At 38.3% G+C, this 20693-nt stretch overlaps 1 protein-coding gene across 2 annotated transcripts in view; it reads left to right on the top strand.

Annotated features, from left to right (window-relative positions):
* LOC126977275 (uncharacterized) overlaps positions 1 to 20312 on the top strand; it is a 37445-nt gene extending 17133 nt beyond the window's left edge. Inside the window, exons 2-7 of one of the 2 annotated variants that reach the window (XM_050826036.1) lie at positions 9982 to 10207; positions 14112 to 14216; positions 15265 to 15492; positions 15646 to 15821; positions 16049 to 16121; positions 18754 to 20312. In XM_050826036.1, coding sequence (XP_050681993.1) covers positions 10040 to 10207; positions 14112 to 14216; positions 15265 to 15492; positions 15646 to 15821; positions 16049 to 16121; positions 18754 to 18981 — 978 coding nt within the window. In that variant the 5' untranslated portion in view covers positions 9982 to 10039 and the 3' untranslated portion in view covers positions 18982 to 20312. The remainder of the gene's footprint in view (positions 1 to 9981; positions 10208 to 14111; positions 14217 to 15264; positions 15493 to 15645; positions 15822 to 16048; positions 16122 to 18753) is intronic. The other variant, XM_050826045.1, reaches the window with a different exon arrangement.
* The last annotated feature ends 381 nt before the right edge of the window (positions 20313 to 20693 follow it).

The following is a 20693-nucleotide window of genomic DNA, read 5'->3' as shown; positions in this document are numbered from 1 at the left end:
AACGTGGAGCAACTGATTGTTTGTTATTGTATCTAATTCAGAATGATCATTTAACTAATGCAGGCGTGCAAGTATAATAATCAAACGAACGACAATGTTATTCCAAATTCTCGCTTTTCAAACTTAGGCAAAATGTTTAAGCCAGCCTTTCTTGTGGTGTTTTGAAACATAAACATTGAGAATATTAATTCAGAAGGAGGCGACCGCACCTACCAACATCGATACGTATATAGCAATGTAGGTACGGGTGACTTAAGTTCAAGAAACAAACATAAATGTTATTGTTGATAGATCACTGGGGAACTACATTCGACGTAATATATATATATATATATTATTTCACAATACTTATCAATAATGTTATTCACATTTATGTGTAGTATTGTTTGCGGGTGACACTTCAAGTAACTCAGAATTATCCTACTAATATTATAAATGCGAAAGTTTGTAAGATTGCATGTTTGTTACTCTTTCACATTTAAACTACTGAATGGATTTTGATGAAACTTTATAATAATGTAGCTTAATCGTAATCAGAATAACACATACCTAGGCTACAATTTATAAAGATATAGTGTGTAGTATTTCTAGGAAAAATATCTGCAATCTGCGAGCTATTCATGTGTGCACTGCAAACTATAGGATTTACAAATAATATATAATGTATAATATAATTATGTATCTTAAATAATCCTAGAAAAAAGCCCGCGACAGCATATATCTATATTTTATGTGTAAACCATTATCGCCGAAATAGTGATACATAAATGCAATAAAAATTATTAATTTATTACTAACGCACATTCGGTAGCAACAAATTTTTGATCCTTATATAAAAATAAATGCTTTTATCGGATCTGGTATTTAAAGTACCTAGAAATATTAATATATACGCGAAAGTTTGTAAGAATGTATGGAACCTACTTATATTATAAACGCGAAAGTTTGTAAGAATTTATGGATGTATGTTTGTTACTCCTTCACGTAAGAACTACTGAATGGATTTTAATTAAACTTTACCATAATATAGCTTATGCATCAGAATAACACTTAAAACACAGGCTATAATTTATAAAGATATAGTTTGAATTATCCAAAATATTACGATGAGTGTCAAGTAAGTCGGAAATAACAGTTACAAACATACATCCTAATATTATTATTGCGAAAGTTTGTAGGAGTGTATATGTTTGTTACTCTTTCATACAAAAATTACTAAATGAATTTTGATGAAACTTTAGAATAATATAGCTTACACATCAGAATAATACATAGGCTATAATTTATAAAACTAAATTATGAATTATCTAAAATAATACGATAAGTGTCAGTATGTAGGAATAAAATAGCATTCTGCGAGCAATTCATGCACTGCAAAAAACTGTAGGAGCTATAAATATTATAATGTATAATATAATTATTTATCATAAATAGTCCTAGAAAAAAGCTCGCGACAGCATATGTCTATATTTTAAGTGTAACCCATTATCGCCAAATATAACAATAAACAATACAATAAAAATTATTAATTTATTTCTAACGCATATTTGAAAAAGACTTTCGTAGTAGTCGGATTTGTAAAGTACGTCGGAGAGAAATCAGTCGAAGTCAAGATTCATACAGAAATTTTATGGCAAAACAACGTTTGCCGGGTCAGCTAGTGACAAATATGTGCTATAAACAAAACAATTTAAGTACAACGAAGTAAACAATGCTCTCTTCAATCATGACATTGAATTGGTAATCGGGTTATGCCAATTATTAAATACACTGGCCTGCAAAAGTAAGTATCACACTTTTCAAATTAAATTTTTTTCTTAACTATAGAAGGTAGAGATTTAAGATTAAAAACGTTTTGTTGCAAATTTTTTAATTATTAGAAACTAAAATTATATATTAGTAACATTTTTAACTTAAAAAAGATAAAACAATGAAAATAGACATTTTAGTTTAGTGTAAAAAAATTCAACTAAAATGTATTACATGTTATTTAATTTTTAATAACTGGTATTGCCTCCTCGAGCTCTGATTACAGCTTCGAGTCGGTTTGGCACACTGAACACTAGGTTTCGGAGCCGATGTTGGGGAATATTCTCCCATTCTTCTACCAGGGCCTACTATAGTGCCCTGAGGGTAGTAGGTGGTGGTCTGCGATTTCTGACTAGCCTCCCAAGCTCATCCCAGGCGTGCTCAATCGGGTTGAGATCAGGACTTCTTGATGGCCAAGCCATCCCGCTGATACCGACCTCCTGAATATACTCTTGTACGATATGAGCCGTGTGTGGCCGGACATTATCATGCATCAGCATCGATCCATCACCCATATTTGCTAAATACGGCCCTGCATACTCATTGAGAATCTCTTGAGCATATTTTTGCCCAGTGAGGGTGCCATTTTCTATGGCTACTAGCTCTGTGCGACCTTCTGAAGATATGCCAGCCCATACATGTACACTGCCTCCACCGTATTGGACTCTTTCTGAGATGCAGGCTTAAAGGTATCGCTCACCAGGTCGCCTGTAAACACTTCGCTTTCCATCAGAAGTGTAAAGGGAGAATCGAGACTCATCTGCAAACAAAATTCTTGACCACTCTTCTTGGTCACATAACAAGGTCATCACCTGGGTCTGCCATTACAAGGTCTCCTCAGATGGTGTCCAGTCTCTTCGTACCTTCGCTTTACCTTCTGGACCGTTCGTACCGTCACACCCACTATTCTTGCAGTGCGACGCATACTGATGCCTAGTTCCAGAAAAGCCATGATCCTAGCACATTCTTCAAAGGAAAGAGGCATGATAAATAAATGTTATGTGCTTTTTGGCATAAATTTTTAAAACAAGACCCATCGATCTTGAAAAAAATTTAAAACAGAAAGAAAAATGTGAATGGTAAAATTGTAATTCGGAAACGTCCACTTTGAAAAAGGAATGGTTTTGTTTTTGAAGTTTTTTTTCAGCCAATTCTTAAAAGAAGGTTACCGACTGTAAAGTTTTTATGTACAAAATTAAATTCTCTTTGGAGTCCTTTTTATTTCGAAAGTATATCTTGTGAACTTTAAACGTTATCCCAATTTTAAAAGTGTGATACTTACTTTTGAAGGCCAGTGTATTTGAATTTTTTAACATTTTATTATAAAGTTTTGGGATATGTAGAATTGTACCTAGTATCAATATATATTGAATGTACATATTAAATTGTTATGCAGCACGCGGAGCGCAACCACACGAGGTAATTGTGCGCTCGAGATAATGTAACGCGTGTATTACAACAAGGTTCCTCGTTGTTTTTGTTCAATATCGTTGCAGTTGGGAGATGGTGTGGTTGAAACAGAAACACTTCGGAGATTACGACGCATTGTTACCGAGGACACCAGAGACCACACCACCACCGATGTTGACGATCTCGCCATAAATATTATATATACAACACCTTTATTCCTACTGCACTAAACGTTTATTACTGCGGTGTCTGTTAGTTTGTACTGTCCATGCTGAATTTCTTTGATTGAGTCCTGCTATTGTCTGTCTGTTTATTCATTTAGTTTATGGCTGGTAAATTATTTTGCATTTTTGTTTTATTTTCGGAGATCACTTTTACAATGTATTAATCAAATAAATTGTAATGGGAATGTGAACTTGGTGTTGGTAGGCCCCCCACAAATTGGACCAATGATCTGTTCAAGATCGCCAGAATACGTTGGAAGAGGGCAGCGCAGGACCATCGTGGAGATCTTTGTGGGAGGCCTTTGTCCAGCAGTGGACGTCTTTCGGCTGATGTTGATAATGACGACTCGTTTTAGTCCCGTATAAATATTCTTAGAAATGTGTTTTACTTTATGAGTCGTGGGTCGACACGACTTGATATATTAGAATAGTTTGCGTTGCGTTAAACAGCGTTAAAAACGCCGTCTCATATCATCGGTAATAGAACTAATAGACCACCCGCAAGTAACTTGTGATTTAGTATTGATCAGAAGGTTCGCGTTGCCGTCACTTTGCACACATTGCTGCCAAGTGCCACAAGACTAAGCCCTCGTAACATTTGTAAAACTCTTTATTTAGATTTGTATATTCAGGATTGTATTTCTGAACACTGATTTTCTGCAGTAAGGAATTGAAAATAATTATTTTCAATTGAATTAATAACATAGTTTTTAAGCATTTTAAATGACCGTTCGCTTCACACTTATTTCACAGTCAGCAACAATACGAAATGTGTCGTTCTGCTCGCAGGCTCAGCGCTTTATGTTTTACACGACGTCCTTTATATAACAATTAACAAACATGATCCAACAGCACTCAACACTTATTTAGAGTCTTTATTTGTCGCGTTGTGACATTTAGACAGAAGGACGTCCAATAAACATAATATCTGAAGTGTTTGCTGGCTAACATTTAAATAAAGTAAATATTGTTTTCCATGCGCTCATGATCTCTGCTGGATATATTAACCAAGTTGTACTTTAAGTTTTACCAATGAAAATGAAAATGAAAATGGTATAACAACAATAACTACGACTTACCTGTTACATATAAATGGATAATATTATAATGTACGTGATATTAATAACCTAAATGACTCCTTTTTCAAATATTTGCTCTTCTTTTTAAAAGGTTTTGTAAGTATTTTAATTTTTATTCAGATTTCAATTGGTTTGAATTGTATTATTTGTTTTGAGTTCTTTAAATTGTATTAACATTGTCACAAGTGCTGACTGTTATAACCCCGGACACACACAGCGAACATTCGCAACACCATTCGCTATCTGTTGCGACACACAGCAAGTTCTACGAGAGTTTCGACAGTCTGTTGGTGTAAATAAAAATCTTTTATATTCTTAACTTTTCCCGCAAATCAAAAGGTAAAATCACAGCTCTTAATAGAAGCCCGATGTTGGTATTAAAAAGGCGTGGTCATTTTTATATTTATATATTTTTATTACTGCCTTTGTGGCCCGCACCTCCATAAATTAACTCCACAACTGTATCGTTGTTAAATAACAACAGCAAAGTAAAGTAAAGTTGGTCCCTTAATTGAGCGAATGTCCTTATTGGAGTACAAAATGTCGAGGTTGGTTTGTAATTATTCAGGATTTTATTGAACTTTACTCTACCAGGATACACAGAAAGCTTTCAGAAAAGTTTTTTATGTTTCACTGGTCAATTATGACGAGCTCGTATAAATTATCGAGTGTCATTGAAATATTAAACTGTAAGCTGTCACGTAAAGGGTCCGCTGGTATAATGTGACCGCGGTCCACACACTTTGAGTTTATTCAAGTAAATAGGCGCATTACATGTCAGGAGAGTGAGCGCATACTTCAGATTAGATCAGGAAGTGTTTATGAAATTCTACACGATCATCTTCTTGTAAGAAGGACAGTGTCACGTTGGGTGCTGCACAAGTTAACCGGTGCTCAGTAGAACGCCCGCGTTGATTGGTCGATACTTGATCTGTAAACATGGAGTTGGCATCTCTCGCCTTGTTTATGTCATCGTCAAACGCAATCAATCTTGGATTTATCAATAGGAAACAGAAACGAAACGCCAATCGACAAAATGGATGTTTCAACATGAACCAACGCCTACCAAGTTGAAGCGATCTAGAAGCTATGGAAGCTAGGTTTTTAGTTTGACTAGTACTGAGTTTCAACACCTCCATGAAATCAACATAGTTTAAATTCCGAATCATCAGTGCCATCATCAGCCAGAAGACGTCCACTGCTGGACGAAGGCCTCCCCCAAAGATCTCCACGACGATAGGTCCCTACCCTAACGTACCCTCTTCCAACGTATGTCAATGCTGAATGAAAGCCTGCCAGACGTTTTCATCATGAAAACTCAGCCCTTAAAACAAAGGACAGCACACTGTTTGAACTCTAGGATTTCCTTACGGCCCTATTTTCCATTTCATTTGGCCTCTTAAGATTTGTTTGAAAAGATTTGATTAAAATATCTCACTATCCCACGTATTGACAATATCGTTATATGTATAAAACTGAGTTTTCCATGCAGATCCCTGCAGCAGATAGGATTCGCGATGGTTGACTTGTGGATCAATCAATTTCAATGAAATAATATGCATAGTTCTGACTCCGTGGTAATTGTTTTTTTAGAAGTGTTTTAAAAATTTACTTGACAAAAGATTATTGTATTATCTGTAAATCACTCCTCGCCAATAAACATTTAAAACTTAGACAGTTTTACAAAACTCATTGATGTTTGTGTTGTCCGTGAGTCAACCTCAGAGAGACCTCATGTTAGCGCCCATTGACATGCAAGGTCCCGTTAATTAGTATGTTAATGGAAACATTAAAAATTCGAGTTGATTTTATTCGACAGCTCACTCTGCGAGCTTTAGATTTGGCGGAAGTATTTTATATTTTTGCGCAACAGTTTCAAGGCAGCCTTGTAATATTTCCATTTCGGTAAAAAGTAAAATTCGTTGCACGTATTAAGACTCAAATGTGAATGTCGACATCAAAACATTATATTATGAGCTTACAAAACATTCACACTCCGCCACAAATCTGACGTGATGACAACATTGTAACGCTATATGTTATACATAGCAGTCAGGCCGCTGACTTCTCTTGGAGACATAACATTGTGAGGTCACCTGATAGTAAGTGATCACCGCATCTCATACTGTCTTGTTACAACAGAGGAATTACAAGTGCTTTGATGATCTTTTAAATATACGAAATAAATAATATAAACGTAAATAATATGAATTGGAAATCCGAAAACACATTGTTAAGTGTCGTGCGAGGATCGACACGGTGCGACACCGACTAGAATTATTTTTGATGGATAGTTTTCAGATTTTGCCCTATATTTGTAGCATATGACAGTATTACTTGCCAATTATCGATAAGCAATTTTGATTCCTGGAGAGTGTATATGTATACGTTTGCAGCATATACGGCCGTATCTTTGGTTACGTTAACTTAGAAGTTTCATTTTAATACAGCTTCAAGAGACTGTATACCTCGACCATTTTAATTTCAACTCGATACCTCCACGTGGTCCTGAAATAAGGGTCTTGACAGAAAGACAACGGGGGTGCGGACAACAGTGATCCAACTTTTGACATTATACTTTTGTTCACATAATTATGAGGTTCATTCGACAGCAGCTCAGAGTGGCACGACACGCTCACGTGATCGCACACAGGTTGTCGTGTTGCGTTCCGTACTACTTTAGTAACTATTTTTTTGCGCCCAGACAAAGGAAGTAAGGCTGCGTTGGTTATGTGGGACTCACCTTAAATCTAAGTCCCTACCCACTAAACACCACCTGAGGTTGGCTTTGGGCAAGTGCCCTCTAAGCCTTCATCGAAGGCTACCTTCTCTTGGGGAGAGAGAGACTCAAGTGGCACTCCCACGGAGTATGTTTATTGCTGGGATAGTTTTAGCAACTTATGACATTTTGTAACCCAGTGGTCCGCAATTAATTATTTGACGTGTTAATTAATTACCATGTAGCGACCTCTACACATAAAACATAAACCTTCACTTAAAATAACATTTTGCAATTTTTCCTTTCAACTTTTTATCACCTTCAAGTTTCTCAATAATTTTTATTAAAATAATCATAAAGATGTGCGAAGCCATATACCATCACCTCGTTTAAGAAATGCTTTACCTTTGACACATTATAATATTATATGTTAAGATCTCGTAAGCCGTCGGGTTGCGGGGCGCAGGCCGCCATGTTGGCACAAGTCGTTCTAATTTGTAATGAAATGTTAATCCATGCAACACTAATCTAATTTATAATTTGCAACATCGGGGACGGTGGCGTAAGATTGCTAAATTGAAAACAATTACTGATACAAATTTTCTTAAGCTTATATTGAGTGTTAGCAACACACAGGATATATTTATTGTGGATCATGGTCGTCCGTAGCTCGCAACAGGAACGGAACTGCGCTCCGATAACCGACTCTTTAAGAAATAACCGCTGCGGCTGCCTGGTTGGAGTCGGTTCCACTATCAGCTCCACATCAGCACGCCATCAATGACCAATGACCTCGTTGAGCTCATTAGTCACTTTTTAGATCTAGACAACTTAAATATAATTATCCCCTCCATCACTTTAGGATCACTTTAGGATTTATTTTTTATCAGAAAAGCTGACCATTCGAGTTAGCGGTAGGCCGCCCATCACCATGCAGCTGCTCAGGGTTCTTCATTTAAACAAAAGAGTGGAGTGGCATCGATATAGTCGTCATTCTGAGACATTTGATAAGTAGTGATAAGTCTTGTTAGTTCAGTAACCTTAGTACTTAAGTCCAGTAGGTGCGGCGGCCTACAAACCGAACAACAATAATGTTTGCACATTATTACTTCTTACGGCAGTAGAAGGCGTGGCTGTAGTGCCCACGTAGACTACTTCGTGTGCTAGAATGTCTTATCTTTTTTTAAGTCTGTCTTAAGGGGTGTTTCATAAAGATTGTCATAGGCTAGATAAATTGATGGCTACATAGAAGTTCTAAATAAAATAGTTTGCGTTTCACAATCACTTCACCGCTATGTTTATTTACTAGATGCATTCTACCTACACAATCCAATAGGAGCCCACGACGTTCGAGTAACACCATGTTTAGTCTCTTGAGCTCCTCTACCATTATATAAATTGACATTATTTTGTCAAATGCTTGTCGCTCTGTCAGGCTATCCAGCAGATAACTATGATATTTGCTATTCGATCCATTCTATAATTTAAAGGGCGTTTATCTGCTACATAACACTATTAATACATTGTCAAACGCAAATTATATCGTTATTCGATAGATAAGCAGCAAGTAGCATATTCGTAACTTTCCTTGTAAATTGTGAAACAGCCCCTTAATTGAATATAAAATGTTTTAAAATTGACATTATATTTATATTTATATATTATATAAAAAGTAGTATTTGGGGATATTAATAAATATGTAAGTATCTTAACTATAACAATAATCTATTTAGGTATATTATTATTTACAACGGAATCGTAAAGTCTAAACAACTCCAAACCATCACATTTGTACAATATAATTATGTCATAATATGACATATGATGAGTTTTAAACATTATTGAATGTACACAGTAACGCTCAATTTGTTCGACAAAATAGTGACCAATCACAAACCAACCTCGACATTCTGTACGCCAATAAGGACATTGGCTACAGTACAGTACACACTCCACTTTACTGTTGTTATTTAAAAATATAAAAGTGGTTTAATAAAATAATTTACGGAGGCGTGAAGGCTGTTCGCTTTACTTTCCATTTGGATTGAGTTCAAAGTCGCCACGGCGGCGCGGCCAGCACTGACCACTGACCAGTCATCGAACGAAGTTATAATTCTTGCTGTTCGATAACCATTGAACCTTATATTATGACATTTTCATATGTTACCATTATCTTTAGTGAGATGCGGATAAAGGTAGCAGTAAGCATGGGCCACTTTTGAATGTAGAGGTACTCTATTAAAGAGATTTTTAATATATATTAAACTGTTACGAACATCTATGACTGACGCAAGCGGCTTACGTTGAAACAATCACAGAACATCAGTTACGTGTGATTGTGTATTAATAATATACCACATTATGTTATTACTAAACACAATTTTTATTTTTATTACATTTGAAAGTGAAGGTACGTCAGCTATCCAGTTTTCTCTTTATTCCTGATGGCAACTGGAGGTTACATATACATAGATAGGTTCATCGGTTACCATAACTAAACACATTTGTAAGAAAAATAAAAAACAATATCAAGAAATGATCACCTAATAAGCAATTCATTGAGAAATTTTGTTCAATTCACAATTTTATTAATGAAGTACTATACTCGCCCCGCTCAACGCCAGCCAATGTTTTTGAAAAATTTAATTTGTTATAATTCGGCTATTTTCCAGTACAAAAACGTGACAGCATATTAACAATCTTTGAACAATTCTACATTGTGGTGTTGTTTGTCCATCAGATATCATTTGAGAGCCAGCGAGCCGCAGCAGACAGCAGACCACACTCACCCCGCCACCATGAGGAGCTCCGCACACCTTCTCACCGCGCTCGTGTCGCTGGCCCTGCTGGCAACCAGTGGGGCCGCCCCCGCCCCCGAGCCGGCTGCAGACCCTGCCCCCGCGCCCGCCGCAGACGACAACACCCCCGAGATCATAGAGATTATAGCGCCCGCCAACAGCGCACAAGTACGCGTTATAACTATTTATTTATATCTATATATATATATATATCTCTCGGAGATTCATTTGGATTTAAAAATCGGGCGTCACGGTGTTGGTATCCACCATGTTATTTAAGTCGATCAGTGCCCACAACCGGCGCGGGCGCTAGCTTAAAGACGAATGCAACTTCAAAATTATCGCTCTACTGATGGACAATAATAACTAACTTCAATAACGTCACCGACATTGACGTACACAGTGACAACTTCAAACACAGAGTAGAATATAATCATACAGGCCATATAACTTGTATATTCTAATTCTCCGACATATATATATATATACCTAACATTTCCATCTGCGTATTGACTCATCACGATATCTCCAGAACCAACCCAAAAAAGGGGTTGGCCCTTGAAATTTCGTAGAAATATTCCTTTCGTGGAGTACAGCTCACCTAAGAACGGAATTTACTAAATTAAAAGTTCATTAAAGTTTTTTTTAGTATGAACAGGACAATGCCTGTCGGGTCAGCAAGTATTTATATATTAATTTATATTATACTACGTTCATTGTTTTTAATTACACGAACCAACAATAACTCAAGTAAACATTAACAATACATTAACTTCATAATTGCAAGTTGCGTTATTCTACATTATACATAAAGAAAAAACAAAAAGAAAAGCTTATGTAACATGAATCTTAATTCTCATTATACAATTTGAATAATTAGTATGAGATATATTAAAGTGAACAATGTATATATAGTTAACAATCACATCATAAACATTTATCAACCGTGCTCGTCATTTATCTGTACATCGTACTCACGCATGTGTCAACTGTCAGGACGATACATGTCAATGTCAATGTCGTTGATTTTGTTAAAGTGTGTTTGAGACGCCAAAGAAAATATTAACACTACATTTGAGATGCTTCCTGTCTACTGAGCAAACCGCATGCACTGTTTCACATTTTATCTAGATTTATAACTATTTGAAGATATTTTGTTAATCGATCCTATTGGTAAACATCCCGGAATGGAAAAATTTAAGTAAGATGAATAATTATATAAGGAGTAAAATAATTATATGACGTGTCACTGAATGTATCCAATTGAAAAGGCAGAGGGAGGGTTGGGGGGGGGGATGTTTGATAGTCTGGTACTTCATAAATGATTATTATTACTATTGAAACGACAACGTGAGTAGTTTAGTACCAACATTTAAGACAGCACGATGTTTCCTCAATGAGTTTTCCTCAAACGTTGTTCAAACATCTGCGATACTTTAGCAACAGTACGATCATGGTGAATGATGAGTGACGATGAACTGGTACCAGCTTACCACATCCTTGTTATTTTATAATAGGACATAAATTTTGTACTAATTGGGCAATTAATAATTTTCAGTACTTGTGTCGACGTTACAAAATCTACATATTCTCAGTTTAGATATATTTTTATTTAAAAATATTTTTTTAATCACTCATGCCCCGAGTTATTCATCAGCTGAAACATTCAGCATTCCAACCTCAACTGAGTGAAAATTATTATTATTTTGAGTGATCACAAGCCATGCATGTATTGCATTATTTTCAAAGTCTAGAAATATATAAATATAAAGGATATATTTATTTTACGTGATAATTGTGCAAGAAGACATACAATGAAGTAACATCTAGCAATAATACATATGTGGCAGGACCTGTGGGCTTGAACAATATCCATGAACAGCAAACAGCTGCACTTTAGGGATGCCCAAACATATATATTCTTCCTGATATGCATACAAACTAACTACCAATACTTCTTCTTTGTTTTTGATAAGCAATCAATTTAAATTTGGACATTATAGTTTTATGGGTTATTTCAACATGTGTGTTTGTGATGACCCTTTGAGACTTACCACTTAAGTATTTATTTATTGGAAAATTAAATCAACTTAAATCAATACAATAAGGAGTCAAAGATGCCATGGAACGGTCTGATACAATAAGACATCGAATTAAATTTTCGAGCAATGATCTCACCATGATAACACCCGGTAAGAATAGTGGCAGGTGAGGCTGCAGCGGAGACAGTTGTGTTTATGACTCATGATGGATCACAACTATGTGTGAATGTTTGGATTCCAACAGATTGTAATCCAACAGCGCTGCAGCCACAGCGGCCGTCCTCCGCACCTTGTGCTCTTATCTAACTGAGCGGCAACTAAGCCGCGACATTACATATTTAGACTTATTGGGTGAAATGCTTGACATTAAAACAAACAATGTCATTAAATTTGTAACTAAAATTGAGACCCGACAAACGTTGTCCTGTACACACGTCTTAAATTTGAAAAATCGGTACAGCCGTTACACGCACACAAGATATATATATAAAGATTATTAATCGCAGAAGTGAGTGCTATCACTTTAAAATAACAAATTGCTTAAGAGTTTTTTATATTCTCGTCACCAAAAAGATGAAGATAATAATATTTTGTCAATAGTATTGACTGACACCAAAATAAAAGTCATAAAGTTATATAACTGACCCCAATTAATGAGCGACGACCAAAAAACCCAGTTAATGGTCGGCTTAAGTATCTAAGTGTGTTTACGACATGGAAATAAGATTGTCCGTCAACGAGCGCATATATCACAGAACGTAACGCAACATCTGCTGTTATGTAAACAGTTTCACAAGCGGCGAGCGCGGCCGCGAGCTCTACACATTACCCGCCACATACATAGGCTGAACATAAGATTGGGAAGAGCGTACTGCCGCCGACTTACACATTCGCACTACCGACAGACACAATGAGGCCGGGTCGCCGGGTCGCCGCAGATTATAATATCGCGTGACTGTAACGTGGTAGAGGTGACGGTGCCCTGGCGGTACTAATTGCTGGTAATGGCTGCTAGCCGTTAGCGCTGAACTCCGCCGGGTTAAGTCGACCGTCAACCGCCATCTTTTGTTGTTTGTTTCCATCGACAGTTGTGGTCTTTAGAGTTCTGCTTGCACTCACGGACGTGTATACGAAAACTGTTCAAAATGATCAATACTACTAAAATTCACGCACATTCAGCTACTAAGTCGGCAGAGCTCTTGACACCTCGGGTGAAGCAGGGCAGGAGTGTGCCGTGGGTGGCGCTGATCACTTGGTAGATAACTGAGTGATCAGCGAACCCAACGGTTCCTTGTCGTGCAGGCTCATAAAAACACTCACTCACAGAAGACAGAGACAAAGGATATTCCTCACGAGACATTCAATCTTTAAGTGTATTCCCCTATAATGGGCAGCTGTGTTATCACGGATGGAGCGGAAAGGTGGAAAATTTATTATGTTTGTTCGCTGCTCCATAAGTACTTGCCAGCCATACTTTATTTCTTTTCCATCAGGCATATTAAAATGTGTATGGAGGAGAAACTTATGCAAAGAGCGCGGCAACATGTCTGTAAGGATTACTTAAAACTCTAAACAATTAACTATTCGATAAGTTATGTGGTACCCTGGCAAGGATCAATTTCTTGATAGTTTTCTATGAGTTGAAGCTGTTAATTAATTTTACAATTATATATTTAAATTTAATATAAACTGTATATATACTTATAGGATAGATTGATATATATGTCTATAAACTGTCCTATAAGTTTAAACTGAGACGGCTAAAGTGAAAGGAAGCGCTGCAGACAAACTGTTCTAAATACTGAGGCCCGCGCCGCTCACTACGACGTAACACATGTATCTATTTATCTGATATGATCCGTGTTACCACATTAATGTTAACTCTGCATAAAATCAATGAATTATCACAATTTCTTAATCCTTTCATTCATATCATTCTGTCTTACCTATGACGCAACAGCCAGGGATTGTATTGTCATAGATCAAGTGACAGTACATGTATGTATGTATATGTGTTACTCTGGTTCCAGGAGACGCTCGCTACTCTCAACCTGGGCGCACCGGGCTCCGAGCTCAGCGAGCGCAACAAGCGCACCATCGGCATCCTGCGACAACTGTTCCCGCAGCTCACACAGGTAACACACGCGCACAATCAGACCTGTGTCATGACAAGTGGAGTGCTGATGTCTCCCCAATTGGCTAACACTATCGCTGCCTACACCAGAGAGGTGTACTGTAGCTGTGCAGCGTATACCACGCTATACAATTAAAATAGACTCATTTATACACGAATTGTGTGTTTAACAGCACAACTGTTTTTTTACATTTACATTTTATGCAAACACATAATTATATTGAGCTGTTAACAATTGAAACACAGCCCCGCCCAAGTTATTGTTCTTCCCAATGAAAACAATATTTACTTCATGAACACTAAGTCAAATCACATTTCAAAGAGTCCTATTTAATTAAAATTATTTATCTTTGGCAAAATTCGTTGGGGACAATAGTAGAACACTGATAGAGTCAGGATAACAGGTCGACTTACAAAAAAATAAAATATTGTTATACACAGATAAAATTATATCAGCTTACAGCTTAAAGAGACCGCTCGACATAGGCCTCTCATATATTCTTGTGAATGTTCTTGTTATAAACGTAGAACAAACATATTATAAGTAGTTGAAGTTCGTATAAATTATAACCTCGCCTTGTGGTAGAAATGTTAAAATATGAAATATTAGTCTGAGTTCGTGAGGAACACGGACTTTGTGATCCAGCTCATTTATGTCAGCTGATCGGCAAATAATATTTAGCTTTTATGATTTCAGCATGATAACATTTTAGTTCGAGCAGCTTGATGGATGTTTTAACTTTATTAATAATATTGAATTTATATTTTCAGTGGCCTGATAAATTTATTTGTATTTTGCAATAATTATTTTACTATTATATATGAAAAATAATAAATGTAAAAGAAAAAAGCAATATTTTTTATATTACTATAATTAGAAATGTATTATGAAATATATAATCGAAGATTACGTTTTAGAATCTAAAAAACAGAATAAATTATAACATTTACAAAAATTATTTAATTGTTAACGTATATGATAATAGCGATAACGGTCGCTAGCGAGGCGTCCGGCCGCTCGTAATTATTGCAAGGTGCGCCTGTTGTAGATTATCGAAGAGAAGGTCCAGCAGATCACGAGCATGGTGCTCAAGGTGTTCGGTCCGGTGTTCCTCCGAGCTTTCCTAGGGAACCGCAACAGCGGCGGACGCAACGGCGGCGGCGGCGGAACCGTCGAGCTCGACGACGACGACGAAGACGACGACGACGAAGCGAGCTCGACCACGACTAGCACCGCCGCGCCCGAGCGACGCAGGCGCGCGCTGATCATCCTGCCGGTCGGTATGACGCCGCACATCACCGCAGCCTGCCTGGAGACGGCAGAGCCGGCGCGCGCAGACCGCACGCCTTCATCATCACCACCATCTCACCCGGCCATCCCCACGACCTCCCCGAGCCACGACCTCGCTGACGGCCCCGTTCGGTTACAGAGCGCCCTGGCCGACGACAACCAGCTGCTGTCCGGCGCGGAGTCGCAGCAGGAGGAGGTGAGGGTCGCGTTCGGCGAGGGAGACGACCAGCAGGCCGCCGCACAGACCAACACCGCCGCCGTCGACGAGATCTCGCTCGACGACGCCGACGACAGCGAGGAGAGCAGGAACAAGAGGTGAGCCGCCTCCGCCGTACTGTAAGCTCGGCGACACGTTGGCTAACACTCGCTATCTTTTTACACAGTTTTCTATTCGCACGATACAATTATTTCTTTTATTGTCAGCAACAATAACGATCACCTCACGTAACCAGTTATTATCTGTGCGAGTAACGTGCGCGCTTGTTCCACATTATCGAACAACCGATGTGACGCAACCACTAACCATTGTTTTTTGTGGACAGGTTCTTGAGCTTCGGAGGAGGTGACTCATCTTCTGGCGGAGGCTCCGGGAACTTCTTGTTCGACGTCGTCAGAGTACGTATATCTCACAGGCCTCGTAGCCTCGTCCGAGTAGGACAGTAATGACCAACAGACTCCGACGCACTTCCACTTTTTTATTTTTTTTTTAATTAATGATCGTTTCAGTCTTAACTCTGACAATTATTTTTAATATTTTGGTAAATTTATCTCAAATAACTTTCTATACCATTACCATTTCTTAACTGTATTATATTGGAATTTGAAAGCGCAGAGTGGAAGACCCTGTAGTACTTATATAATTCAATACCAGACAAATAAATATACAAATTAAATTCTTAGAATCTCTATACGAAACGAAATGGATACGTCACTGATTACAACACGGCAAGCATAATGTCGCTTTTTAGGGTTTCGTAGCCAAATGGCAAAAACGGAACACTTATAGATTCGTCTGTCCGTCCGTATGTCACAGACTTTTTATCCGAAACTATAAGAACTATACCGTTAGAACTTGGTAAGTAGATATATTCTGTAAACTGCATTAAGATTTATACACAAAGAAAAGAAACAATAAACCTTACTTAGAACTGATACGTGTGGGGTATCTACAGATAGGTCCTCAAAAATGATATTGAGGTTTTTAATATATTTTTTTTCTAAACTGAATAGTTTGCGTGAGAGACACTTCCTATTTCCCCCTGTAACTTCTAAAATAAGAGAATGATAAAACTAAAAAAATATATGATGTACATAGTAAGTAGTTTTTTTTTAATACGTTACGAAGGTTCCCAAATCGTATCGACGCCCGTATTATTATTTAAACATGATATAAAATAAGGGTCACATCAATTCACATAATCTCATACAAAGTGAGTGTTCGCACTCCAGCTGGACTATCGTTGCGTGCTGTTGAAACTTAACGTAACTACTACAAACAGAAATTATGACAAAAATACAATCATACGAAGATCAGCAGGCAGGTAACTGTTAACAATTAAAGGTCCTCACGGATAGCAAATTGATAAAATCTTAACAAGTTACGAACACTTAATACAGTCAGCGCTAGCAGAAAAGTATGCTGATAGAATCTATTCAAAGAATTCGTTACTTAACAAGAGCTGTCTGGCTTATCAATTTTGTGAAAGTTTTTCCTGACTCACCTCAGTAGGATTTTTTCTGATTTTAAGTTATTTATTAGTCGAAAAAATATATACTTAACAAATTTTACTCTCAATTCGTTTAATATATTACGTATCATATAGATGGTTCCAAACCGGGAAGGTTATCTAGCTTATTGGCTAGTCAATAGTTGTTCAGTCGAGCTAGGTCAGGTTGAAGGTTCTCGACATCATTGAGTGACACGATTCAACTAAATATCTTCATATTATCAGCGAAACAAAGCAAGCGAGGGCTTAGAAAGCAGATGGAAATATCATTATTAAAGATTGTAAGTAACAAAGGACCAAATAACGAACTTTGGAGGCTACTCAAGAAGAATCCTAAGTACAGTAACTAATAATTTGTCGAAATATGTGTAGATCTACTTAATTTTGCAATGCAGCAATGAACGTAAACGCTTTACAATTTGATTACATACAGTGATAAATTCTGCCACAGATCGCACCCTTACTGTAAGTCGTTAAGGAGTTCCATTGTTCATCATGTTCGACTGCGACAATTACTTGACCATAACGACGTTACGGTAGGTGACTCAAATATCCGGATAGCATAAAAAAGATTCAAAGTCAAAGTTCTTTATTTGCCAGAAACATTCACAAGTAAAGTTGTTACAAATTTCGGACGAGTATCGTTAATTTGCTCCTAAGAATTTAAGAGTTCCGTTACTTTGTCGTGGATACCATAATTAGAACCTAACCATCCCACTTTTGAAGTATATCCTTTCTAATAAAAAAAGAATAATCGAAATCGGTTGGCTCGATATTGAGTTATTCGTAAATTTGTCACGGACATACTTATAGCAAATTTAAGACTTTTATGGTTTTCTCATCGTAGCTATTGTCACACGGCAAGCACCAGCTTTTAAATAAAGAATTATCAAAACCGGTTCACCCAGTCAAAAGTTTTGATGTCAAAAACATAAAAAAATACCGACGAATTGAGAACCTCCTCCTTTTATGAAGTCGATTAAAAAGATTAACAAATTCTAACGCCAAACAAAGACAAACAGAGTCGATTACTAGGCTATAGATACACACAAAGCTGAGCAGCACCCAGCGGTCGAAACTCTGCAACAATATGGTGACGCGGAAACTGCACGTGAATGTCGGCTGCCAAATAGAGGACAGCGCCACAGTGAGGTTGGGTTGGTTGTTGCAGCGGCCCGCAGAGATGGTGGCTCGCGCCGCGGGCTCGGCTTTCCGACTGTTCGCGGGCACCGACTCGCTGAACGTGGGGCTCACCGCGTCGCACTCGGCCACGCTCGACCCCGCTGACCCACAAGTACTGTCGCTACCGCCCGCTGCTTCTGTTGAGATCGCTAGCCCTCGTTGTAGACGCTGCTGTGGGACTAGATAGATAGGCGTAGATCGGACTAGTAGACATTGTATTTCGCACGGCGATATTTCTGCACTCATAGTTTAGACAATAGATATGTAGCTAGTGGCGCCGGGAGTAGTAGACCCGGTGAAGGTCGCGACTGTGTGCTAATCTCGCCATATGATTACAGCTGGTGGCCGGATCGTCTTCGGGCGCGTCGTCGGGAGGCGCCGGAGAGGGCGAAGAGGGAGCTAAGGGCGACAACCTGACCGAGGGTGTTCCCGGGCCCATAACGCGACTGTTCATCATCGCCAACCGTGGTATCGCCAATCTCATCCAGGATCTGATCCTCCGCATCGCGCAGACGTCTGAGAGGATAGTCAATTTCAAGGCGCGACTGATCACCTCCATCATTTAAATGTGCTCGCGTTTAGAACAATCTCGAGAGGGTCCGGTTGTGTTCGGCTATGTTCGTGTGTGCTCGGGCGGCGCCGCGGCGTCTCGTGCTCGCCGCCAGAGCAACCGACGCCGGACCGACAGGCCGAGCGCCCGAGCTGGTCCACCCACCACTCGACGGCACCGTACAGCGTCACTTGTAACCAAACATCTTGCATCTGAGTGCAAATAAATAGAGCTTGTGTTCCGAGCGCATTTATGCTTCTACAAATATTATTATTATTAGTAAATTGTACGGCGTATCCGTACGTATCGCGCGCGGGGTCAAGGTTCTCGCTTCATTTTGCAACTGGGAGCAGTGAGTTCTATTTACTTGCCGAAGTACAACGCTTAAATAATTGAATGTCACGTCGAGTGGTGTTGGTAGAAAGCAGGTCATTTAGCTGCTAATTTATTTGTGAGGTTACGAGAATACTGGAAATTAATTATTACACAATATTGATGTATCGAAGAGAAAGTTTGTCTAGAATATGAAGTGGTTGCGATGCTGTATAAAACCTATATTTATTGCGAGGCTAGCTACCTACAAGCATATTTATGGACCCTAAGAAGATATAACAGTTTCACTTATATGCTTCTTATGATGATGATTAATAATTGTTTATAAAATGCGCTGAATTTTTTTAATGTGCAACAAGTCCCGTCTGGTAGTTGTTATTCCGTAACCTCTGACACGCACGTGGTGATCCTCGCTGCGAGTATCTTGTGAGTTTTCATAGTGGTCACTGCTGCTCGCCTCGCAGTGCTATACAACTCAGCACTGCGTCACAGTGCGCACCCAGGTTACACGATATCGCACCATCGTACACAATGCGTCGCACTGTATTTTGACGTGCGTCGCAGTGCTCCACCCATGATACACGGCGTCGCACCATACTACACGATGCGTCGCACTGAGTGTTGGTGTGCGTCGCAGTGCTCCACCCATGATACACGGCGTCGCACCATACTACACAATGCGTCGCACTGAGTGTTGGTGTGCGTCGCAGTGCGCCACCCAGAATACACGGCGTCGCACCATACTACACAATGCGTCGCACTATGTGTCAGTGTACGCCGCAGTGCACCACCCAGTTTGACACTTGACACTGCGTCGCTCGGTAGCGCCTCTTCTCCTCTCCTAGGTTAAAATAGCATTAAGTAGGTTCGGACTTATGATGGGGCGGCCGTGCCGTCTTGCTCAAGCTTTTATAATATTATTATTATTATGTTTAACATTCTCGATCTGTTTTTACTTTTGTAAATATGTATTATAGCGGAAATTTGTATAGAATAAACGGTTAGTTTTTATAATTCTGTTTTTCTTATTTATTTAATCATGAGTTTCATCATTATTATATATAAGTATTTTTATTCTTACCCCTCGGCAAGTTGAGTTGTCAATTCCTTTTTAAGGCAAAGTATATGTATCTTATTTCTGGGTGGACCCAGGAAAGGTACTTTATACATATTTTTTGACATTACAAACAATTCTTGAATCAAAAATATTTTACAAAAAATGCCAACTTTCAAGGTAAACTTTTAAACAAGGTTCTTACAAATTCATATTCTCTGCAACTTTTTGAGGTTAATTCCAATAGAGACGTAAAAAACAACATTGAATAAATTTAATTATATAAAAAAAAAGTTTAAACATTTTGATGGCATAAAAAGCCTGACATTAATTTACAAATC

This window comes from Leptidea sinapis, chromosome 2 (genome assembly GCF_905404315.1).
Source record: "Leptidea sinapis chromosome 2, ilLepSina1.1, whole genome shotgun sequence".
Lineage (NCBI taxonomy): Eukaryota > Metazoa > Arthropoda > Insecta > Lepidoptera > Pieridae > Leptidea > Leptidea sinapis.
The sequence above is the reverse complement of the archived record's forward strand: the minus strand, read 5'-3'. Positions and strand labels throughout refer to the sequence as shown.